The sequence below is a fragment of the Ictidomys tridecemlineatus genome, chromosome 8 (assembly GCF_052094955.1).
Source record: "Ictidomys tridecemlineatus isolate mIctTri1 chromosome 8, mIctTri1.hap1, whole genome shotgun sequence".
Lineage (NCBI taxonomy): Eukaryota > Metazoa > Chordata > Mammalia > Rodentia > Sciuridae > Ictidomys > Ictidomys tridecemlineatus.
Window position 1 is genome coordinate 110,077,933 of NC_135484.1, and position 9,968 is coordinate 110,087,900.

The window sequence follows — 9,968 nt, forward strand, 5'->3', positions numbered from 1 at the left end:
TGGCAGGGAAAGGACAGGGGAGGAAGGGGCTGTGGGGTGGGCTGTTTGGAAAGGAGGAGGCTGAGGGGAAGCCTTGCGGTGTCTTTAGGAAGCCTGCAAGAGGGAGTGGGGGGTCTAGAGAGAGCTGGTGGGTGAGTAGAGATTACTGGAGTAGAGGCAGAGAGAGGAAGAGAGACAGGGTGTGTGTGTGTGTGTGTGTGTGTGTGTGAGAGAGAGAGAGAGAGAGAGAGAGAGAGAGAGAGAGAGCGCGCACGTGCATGCTCATGCATCAGAGCACAGGAACCTCTTCCCAAACCCAAAAGGTTCTTCTCTGAATCTTACAATTTGCATCATTTCCTCCCCATGACAAAAATAAGATGGCACGTGAGCCTGAAGAGGTTATTTGCACCAGTGAACAGAAATGACATGCGGGTGGAGTCTGCGAGGAGAGGTGGGGCCACGGAACAAACTTTTTTTTTTTTTTGGTTGCAATGAATGAATGAGTGAGTGAACGGGAGTGTGCAAGAGAGTGAGTGTAAGTGAGTGTGCAAGAGCTCTTTGTGAATGTGTGTCTAGGGTTCAGCCAGAGGTCTCTGTCCCTGTGTCCCAGCCTGGAGGATTCCGGGAAAGTCTGTACCAGAGGATCCGGAATCCTTGCAGCAGCCTCTACCTGGATCTCCTGCCTCTGATTAGGAGACTTTCCAGGGGATGGTTTCCGGGGAGAACCCAGGGAGGGCAGCCGAGCTGTCTGATTCAGTGAGCCCTCCCGGGGTTGGGGGCCCCCTACTGGGTGGAGCAGCCACACCTGCTTCAAGTTCTAAGGAAGAGGGCGGAAACAGCCACCAGTGCCGCTCTTGCGATAGGCTCCTTGGGCCCCTGCGGTCTGCTGGTGGCAGTGGGTCCCACACTCCCTCACTTCCCTAAATGGGCAACTTCACTTTTAGAACCCAAGGTCCTTCCCTGGTAGACCCAGGTGGCACGTCCTGCGTCGGTCTGGGCCCTCACCTTGGATCCCCCAGGTGCCCTGGCCCCTTGCTGGGCCTCTGACTGCCCATCTGGATGGAGCATGGCCCCCATGTTCCTGCTGCTGCTGCTATGGCTACAGGACTGCGTCTCAGGTGAGAGGAATGGGGGGGGTGCTGACTTGAGGGGGGGATGCTGATCTTTTCCTGTCCCCTGGGCTCTGTTTGTCCTTGCCCAATTATCTGAATGTTTGTGAGTTGGGGGAGGGGTAGGAGGTTGGCTGGCTTAGTAGGTCCTTGGCAGACAGGTAAGAATGTTCCATCCTGATATCTGGCCCCAGGCAGAGCTAAGCCCAGGCCTCATGCCGGAGCTGGGGTGCAGCTTTGGACCCTCTACATTGGCCCCTGTGTTCCTAGGTTCCCCTGGGACCCAGAATCAGGGACCCTTGCTTGGCCTCTGTCAGGAAGGTTGTGACTGACAGGAGCCCATTGCTTCATAAACTCTCTTTGAACTCACTCTTTCTCGGAATGCTGACGCGCCATCCGGTCCCTTGGTGCTGTCCTGAAGGGAGCCAATCCCTGAAGGCCTCGCCCAGCCATGGCTACTAACGCCTTTGAAGGGGCCTCACCCATTCCTGCCAGGTCCCTTGCTGCCAAGGCGACCAAGTTACCACTTCCTGTTCTGTTCTGGGCATGGGGAGGGTTGGCAAAGTCTGCTCTCACCTCCTGTGAGAGGAGAGGTAGATGTAGGCAAAAATGCACCACCCCTGGGCAGAGGGGTTTCTCTCCTGGGCTCAGAAGTCCCAGGCTCCCTCACTGAACAACTGAGTTGGATCATTGTGTTTAGTTTTCAAGGGTCAAAGTGTTGTTTGGAGAAAGCACTAGTTTACTCAGAGGCTCAGCTTGGCAGTTGGGTTGGAAACTGGAACAGATGTCCGGGTTCTGGGCCCTTAACCATCATGCTCTGGGCTCCTCTGGGGAAAGCTGGAACAACCTGCATTTGAGAGCAGGAAGTGTGCATGCATTGAGCACTTACTGTGTTCAAGGCACTCCCATGGGGCATCCTTCTCACAGCAGGCTTTGAGGGGAGTGACATTATTCTCACTTGACAGATGGAGAAACAGAGATGCTAAATGAACTGCTCAGAGAGTTACGCGGTTAAAATAGGGTTTTCACCCATGTCTCATTTTGACTCTCTGTTCTATCTTACTTCAGATAAGTGTGTGTGTGTGTGTGTGTGTGTGTGTGTGTGTGTGTGTGTGTGTAAAGTTCTGGGGTGCAACTGTTAGAGGAGAAAATGCTGAACTTACACAGGCCCTCCCTGTGTCCCAAGTCCTCTCCACCATACCATGGATTATGAAGGACTCAAACCACATTTTCTCTCCAGGCACAGTATTTAAGATATTGTAAACAAGCAGTGAATAGTTGCAGAATTCTTGGGAGTTTATTTGCGTATGTGGGCATACTTGATCTTTAGGTTTTATGTAACTAGAATATTTAAAAAGTAAATGCCACTTAGAATGAACGAAGGTCACATGGTATTTAAAAGGCGGCTGTAATGGGGGTGGGGCTATAGCTCAGCGGCAGATGGCTTGCCTGGCATGCATGAGGCCCTGGGTTCAATGCCCAGCACCCTCCTCCCCACAGCTCCCACGCCAAGACTAAAGTGAACCTGTTTGGGAAATAAATAGCTACTCGTCATTTTCCCCCCAAATATTGGACTTTCTTATCTACCTCAGTGTTTGTGTTTTGAATTTCCAGACTTAAGACTTGTCATTATGCATGAGCATCTGTCTCATGGAGGTGGCATCTGGATCTTTCCTAAAAGACTAGGAATCCCTGAAGACTAGAAAGTACTGTGAAGGAGGGGCTGTGTCTGATGGAGCTCGGAACACTAGGGCTGAGTTTCCTGCATTAGACTTGGGACTCCCTGAAGGACAGGTCAGCCTCCCCCACAGATGGGGAGCCAGCTGTCTGCAGGTCTGTGCATCTCCTGCATCAGAGGGGGGAGCTCTAGGGTAGCGGAGGGGCAGCGAAGCCCCTCCTTCACCTTTGGCCAGGCGCTGAGGTTCAAGGTGCATTCAGCTCCTCTCTCTCCAGACCTTGCTCAGCGGGTTGTGTCTCCCCAGGTCTCCCCGCTGAGAGCGTGTACAACAAAGTGCAGCACCTGGAAGGGGAGACCCTGTCTGTGCAGTGCTCCTACAAGGGCCGCAAAAACCGCGTGGAGGGCAAGGTTTGGTGCAAGGTCAGGAAGAGGAGGTGTGAGCCTGGATTTGCCCGGGTCTGGGTGAAGGGGCCACGTTACCTGCTGGAGGACGACGTCCAGGCCAAGGTGGTCAACATCACCATGGAGGCCCTCAAGCGCCAGGACTCGGGCCGATATTGGTGCATGCGCAACAGCTCCGGGATCCTCTACCCCATGATGGGCATACAGCTGGAAGTGTCTCCAGGTAAGCAAGCTTTCCAGGGATGGCCGGCGCGCATGCCTGTGTGTTTGCGCGTGTGCGTGTGCGTGTCCTCCACTAACAACCAACAGAATAAGAATCATAATCCATAAACAAATTAAACAGATTATGGGCAATATATATATATATTTTAATGTTACTAGGGATTGAACTCAGGGCCTCACACATGCTAGGCAAGTGCTCTCCCACTGAGCTATATCCCTGACACTTTAAAAAATAATTGTTTTGAGATTCTCTTACTAATTTGCTGAGACTGGTCTCCAATTTATGATCCTCTTGCTTTAGCTTTCTGTGTCGCTGGGATCACAGGCATGTGCACCATATCTAGCTAGTTCATTTTACAAGATGAAAAAAATGAGATCTAAAAAACGCTCCATGGCTCTGACCTTGCCCTGGGACACGGAATCAACAGGCAGCAGAGAGGAGATTTGAACCCAGGACTCTGCTTTGTTTTCTTCAGACCTCAGTTCAACAGCTATTCACTGAGCCCCGATGATGTGTTCTAGGCACTGGTCTAGGTTCCGGGAATACAGTGGTGAGCAGAACCAGCCACAGTCCTGCCCTAGGAGGGAGGCCAGGTAACAATACCTCATCAGATAAATGATTTCAGGTAACAACAAATGTCCCTAAGAAATGTGATGAACTAGAAAGTAACTCAGAGATAGGGGACGTCCTGAGGATCAGAAGACACCTCCCTGAGCAGACGCCATCAAGCAGAACCCTGAAGGATGGGGCCCCTCCAGCCTGATGAAATCTGGGTGCTCGGAAGGGCCTTCTCTGGGGAGAGAAGCATGAGCAAAGTCCCTGAGGTGAGAAGGAGCGTGGCCTGTGTGGCTGGTCCATGTTGAGTGTGGGGCAGTTGGGTCAGGGAAGCAATGAGGGGTGGACAGTAAATTTCATAATACTTGGCTGCTTTTATTCAGGATCTGATGCTGCAGAGTCGAGTAGCAGCCTGAATTCCATGACATAGAGTTGGGATTTTATTCCAAGTACAGTAGGAAGCTATCAGAGAGGTGTGTGGTGGCTTGTTTTTGAAGATGACGATGGCTGTTTATGGAGGATGGAAGGATATGAGCAGAGCCAGAGACTGCGGTGGGTGTCTGCCTGGAAATCACGTGGCCTGGAATGGGATGTGGGTGCTGGAGATGAGAGAAGTGGAGGGTCTCAAATCTATGTTTTTTTTTTTTTTTTTTTTTAAAGAGAGAGAGAGAATTTTAATATTTATTTTTAGTTTTCGGCGGACACAACATCTTTGTATGTGGTGCTGAGGATCGAACCCGGGCCGCACGCATGCCAGACGAGCACGCTACTGATCCCAAGCCCACCACTGTATTCCTGGAACCTAGAACATGGCGTCTGCTCAGGGAGGTGTCTTCTGAACCTCAGGACGTCCCCTATCTCTGAGTTCCTTTCTAGTTCATCACATTTCTTAGGGACATTTGTTGTTACCTGAAATCATTTATCTGATGAGGTATTGTTACCTGGCCTCCCTCCTAGGGCAGGACTGTGGCTGGTTCTGCTCACCACCTCCTCCGGGAGGCCTCCTTTCTGTGCGCAGTGGTGGGTGCAGCAGCCTCTCTCCGATTGTCTCTGATGAGGCAGACCCAGCAAGACCCACTAGATCAAGGCTTGGTGGCTTCTCCTCGTCACCTGCCATCCAAACTCCAGACTTCTTTGGGAAAACGGGGTGGTAAAGAGCTGCGTTGATGGGCGAGGGGAGCAGGATCAGTCCTGGTGTGTATTGTTAAGCCCTCACAGAAGGTGTTGGCAGTTGGTGGCTTTCTCTGGAACTTGAGGCCCTCGATACCCCCCTGTCCTCATCTCTGGACCTTAATGGACAGTTATGGGGTAGCTGGAATTGTCTCTGTTCAACATCCTGTTATAGAGATCTCTCTAACCCACAGGAATGAGGAGGGCCCGGGAAGTGACAAGAGAGGTGGGAACGGGTGGTGCTGTCCCCTGGGAACAGGTGACCTGAGTGGGGAGGCTGAAGAGATCACATAAGTCTCTCCCTTCTTTGCTCTGCCTCCTTTCTGACACTGCCCTCTGAGCAAACACTCAGAATCCTAGGCCCAGGGCCAAGGAGGACAGGACTTCCCTTCAGCACCTGGACAACTGTGTGGGCTGCCAAGATCTGCTCCCCGCACCAAGGCCCTGGGCTAGGCCTGACACTGATCCCTCTCTGGTCCTGCAGCCCCCACGACTCAGAGGAGCTCTCCTCTCACACGTCTGGACATCCTCAAGGGTCAGGTTGTCACGACGGGACCAGCACCCACCTCGGGCCCTGACACCTCTTCCACTTCCAGCGCAACCCTGTTTATACCTAGACTCCTCACCTTGGCCAGACGCTTGCCCTCCACTGCCTCAGGGACCACCGGACCAGCCTCTGTGACCGGCTACAGCTTCATCAGTACCAGAGCCATCACCACAAGACCCACAAAGACCACGGGACCCACGAAGACCACGGGACCCACAAAGACCACGGGACCCCCACCGGTGACAGTATCTCCCAGTGATGCCAGAGTCTCCCCTGCCATCCCTACATCCATCTCCACCACATCCGGGTACCACAGCAGCCACTCGCCCACCACGGGAATATACCACAACCAATTACCCTCCTTCAGGTACCTGTCGGGTGACATTTCCCTACATGTGACCCCAGCTTGTGGGCCCTGAACAGACCTCGGGGCAGCTGTTGTTCCATCCCCACTGGAGCTCTCTATGCTACCCACATCAGGGTGACCTTCCCCTTTTGCTCCCCAGGACCTTTGTGTGGACTGCTGCTATTATGGGAGGTGGGTGACTGGAAGGGACATAAAGGAGGCAGGGGGGATGAGCAGCAGGACCTAGTCTCCTGAAGAGTCTGGATGACAGGAGAGGGGAAGGACCCAGGAAGGGAGTAGGTATTTTTTTTTCCAATCCCTGCAGATTGAACCCAGGGATGCTTTGCCACTGATCTACGTCCTCAGTCCTTTTTTAATTTTTAATTTTGAGACAGGGTCTCATTAAGTTGCTGAGGGTCTTGCTAGGTTACCAAGGCTGGCCTCAAACTTGCGATCTTCCTGCCTCAGCCTCCTGAGTCACTGTGATGACAGGCATGCCTCACTGTGCCAGGCTAGAGTACAGGGACAGAGAGTGGGAAATGGGGGATACTTTAATCTGGGTCCCCCAGAAGCCGACTCTGAGATAAAGACTGACATCTTGTTTGGAACACTGGAATGAGGGTGGGGAAGAGGAACAGGGAAGGGGAGGTGCCAATTACCCTCGTGCCCACGTGAAAACTTAATGTGGGGGGGGGGACTCTGGATCCAGTGTCACTTATGGGAAGGTGGAGGGAGCTGGAGCGTATGCACCAGCTACTGTGGGTCACAAGCACCGCTGCCTGGTGTGGGTGGCATAGAGAGCTCCAGTGGGGAAGGAAAGTTCTTAGGACAAAAGTGTTTCGCTGATGTCCATGGAAATGCTGCGGGCGAGCGGGTGCAGGCTGGCCTCCACCCAGAGGAGAAAGGGGACAAGAGGCGGTCTCCGTCACCGAAGAGAGTAAGAATCTTGATCCCTTCAGTCACAACTGGGAGTCTCTTAGTGTCCTGCTCCTCCCAGATTGTCAGATTTGGGGACACAGTAGAGGAGAGGCATCGAGGTGGAGAGATGCCCCCTCCCCCTGGGGTCGCCCTCCCTGCAACTCTGGGTGCCTCGCTAGCTTCTGCCTCAGCTGGTCCCCAGGACGGGAGGCGATGACTGCAAAGGCGAATGCGAGTGCTTTCTTTCTGGTCCGGCCTTTCTAGCGCGGCGAGCGAGCACACAGTGGGAGCTGGTCTCCCCCTGCCCTCTGTTCTGCTCCACAGGCCCCCGGACTCTCACCTCACCGTGCTGCTGGCCATGCTGACCTTCCTCCCAGCGTCCATGATGATGGTCATGGTCTATGGCTTTTGGAAGAAGAGACACATGGGAAGTGAGTGGAGCCACCTCTGAGCCTCTCCAGGGAGTAATTGTGTCAGGGGCTGTGACCCCGAGTCCCAGGAGGGGGGCAGGGTCCCTCATCCTGTGTCCAGTCAAGAGGACCATGAGGCACCTGGCAAGGGAGGAGGTGGCCTAGCATCTCCCTAAGGGGATGGCCTTGCAGGAATGAGGCAAAGCCAGGGTTCCGGGGCCCAGGGGCTCTGGGCAGGGCCTGCACCCCATCTCCCTGTCTCTTACAGGTTACAGCCTGTGCAATGATTCTGCTGGAGCCTGGGCAGAGGCACCAAGAAGACCAGAGCCCCTGTGGAAGCCGGCTGAGTTTGAGACCACTTAATGACGGGATGTCTCCCAGGGAGACACTAGGAGGCCAGATGAGGAATGGAGACCAGGGTCTGTCCTGAGGGGAGGGGGACAGCTAAAGCTGCCCTCTTTCCACCCGGGGCCACTGGGTCCTCAGCATCCTCTGTTCTCATCAAGTTCCCCATCCATGTGGGGACAAGAGTTGGGGCTCATGAGCCCAGAGGCAGCTGATGTTCCAACAGTCCCACGATGAAGAGGAGAAGGGACAGTGACTAAGAGATGGGTCCACAAAGGGGTCGGTATTTGCAGATCCCAGAATTGTCCAAAGCTTCCCATTTGGCCATGTGTCCTGTGATGGGGCCTCTGCCTGCTGCAGCTGCTGGCCCCTGCCCCCCCAGAAGCCTGCACCCCACCACTGCCACCTGCCGCTGGCCCCTCTTGGGAAGCCGAGAGCCCTTGGCTGAAGGCCGGCCTCTGCAGAAGATGAACTCAGGACTCTCTCCCCAGGATCCTGCACCTGGGCTTCAGCTCTGAGTTCCCAGATGGTCCTGAGGACGCAGCAGCCTCCGTCCTCCATCCTGGGGTGCTCGAAACCCCAGCTCTGCGGAGGGTGCTCACCCACAGACACTGATGGGAGGGGCTATGGTTTGGAGTAAGGGGTCACCTCCTCATCCCCAAGGGGCTTCTGTCCACTGGGAAAAAAAATGACTCACTTGTGACACAGTGAAGACAACTCAGAGCTACCTCGGCCTGGAGAAGTGGCCTAGGAAGGCGCAGGCAGAATGGGACCCAGGAAGCCTCAGGCCAGGGGTCCACAGAGCCTGCCTTCCACTCGTGGCTCCGAGTTGGCCTCCGCGGTCTAGACCCCTGTCCTGGAATCTAGCAGTGAAAGATGAGGGGTTCCATCAGCCTGCAGTGACCGGAATAGCACCAGGATAAGTGTGACATCTATACCCTTGGCCTTGGTTCAGGGACCTCCTGGTGAGAGAGCAAACCTCATGTCAGGAGGGTGACATAACTGGGGGCTTGGTAGGCAGCTGGGGGAGCACCCCAGGATGGCTGTAAGAAGGGGGACAATGCAGAGAGGGACACCTCTTCCATTCATCCAGCAGAGGGCAGAAGGAGGATTCAGGTTGAGCAACTGACAGAACTGGTCCCAGGACCGACGGACAGACAGACAGACAGACAGACAGACAGACAGACAGACAGACACACACACACACACACACACACACACACACACACACACACACATGATGACCTCAATCTGGTCAGCAAGCAACCTGCTAAGATCCACTGTCCTGGCGTGTGACTAGGAAGGGCTTAACTTATCTGGGGGAAATGGCTCCTGGAGACCCCACCACCACACTGGTGACCCTTTGCCAGCATCACTGACAGTCCTGATGGCACCAGCTCCCAGAGAGAGAGGCCCGATGGGAAGGGCACTGGAGAAGGAGTCAGGGATGGGGACCAGTGATGCCATTGTCACTGTGTGACCCTGAGCAAGTCACTAACCTTATCTGGGCCTCATTTTCCTCTCTTATGAAAGGGGACAATAATTCCTACCTCTCAAGATTGTTTTCAAAGTACAACAAAATGACACAAATACTGCAAATGTGTGGATGCCGTGATGTTCCTGCCGCTCGGGTTCTTCTCTGGTTCTGTTGCTTCTCACATTTTGCATTTAAGACCTCGTGACGCCAGTTCTCTGCTTCATCCTCTCCCCAAGTCTCCTCGGTACATGGGTGTCGGGGCCTGAGATGCAGCTCCTTTGGTGAGGAGTGAAGGGACTGGGGCTGGTGAGGCAGTGACACTGAAATCAAGGCTGGGGTCCAAATCTCCAATGCAGCCCCTCATCCCAGTGTGACCTTGGCCTGTCACCACCCCTTGCTGATCTTGTTTGCTTATCTGGAAAAGGAGGATGGGGATCAGCTTTGAAGACCCTCCCATCACTTCCCAGGTCCAAGGCATGTGCAGGCCCATTCCGTGTCCACGACTCAGCCTGGGGGAGGCAGGGAGGTTGTGGAAGAGCAGTCAGCCCTGGCCTCGGTCAGCCCATGGCTTCAAGGAGAGGGGTGACATGGTGTGGCCTTCACTCAGGGGCGGAGGGCTGGAGTCCTTTCGGGGTGGGAGACCTGGGGATCCAGTGGTCTCAGGCCAGCCAGGCAAGCTTCACAGAAACGTGAGCCCCATGTGAGGCCTGGAGCACAGGTTGCAGTCGGGAGGTAAGGGACATCTGTAGGATCCTGAGAGTGGGGGGCACCCAGGTCAGACAGGCCCTGGCAGCTGGGAGCTGTGGGCA

At 54.5% G+C, this 9,968-nt stretch overlaps 1 protein-coding gene across 1 annotated transcript; it reads left to right on the forward strand.

Moving 5' to 3' along the window:
• Positions 1-805: 805 nt before the first annotated feature.
• Positions 806-9,281, forward strand: Treml2 (triggering receptor expressed on myeloid cells like 2). The gene is made up of 5 exons (XM_078018525.1): positions 806-1,097; positions 3,071-3,391; positions 5,601-6,071; positions 7,146-7,358; positions 7,606-9,281. The coding sequence occupies exons 1-5, from the start codon at positions 1,046-1,048 to the stop codon at positions 7,698-7,700; spliced, it is 1,152 nt and encodes a 383-aa protein (XP_077874651.1). The 5' UTR covers positions 806-1,045; the 3' UTR covers positions 7,701-9,281.
• Positions 9,282-9,968: the final 687 nt, after the last annotated feature.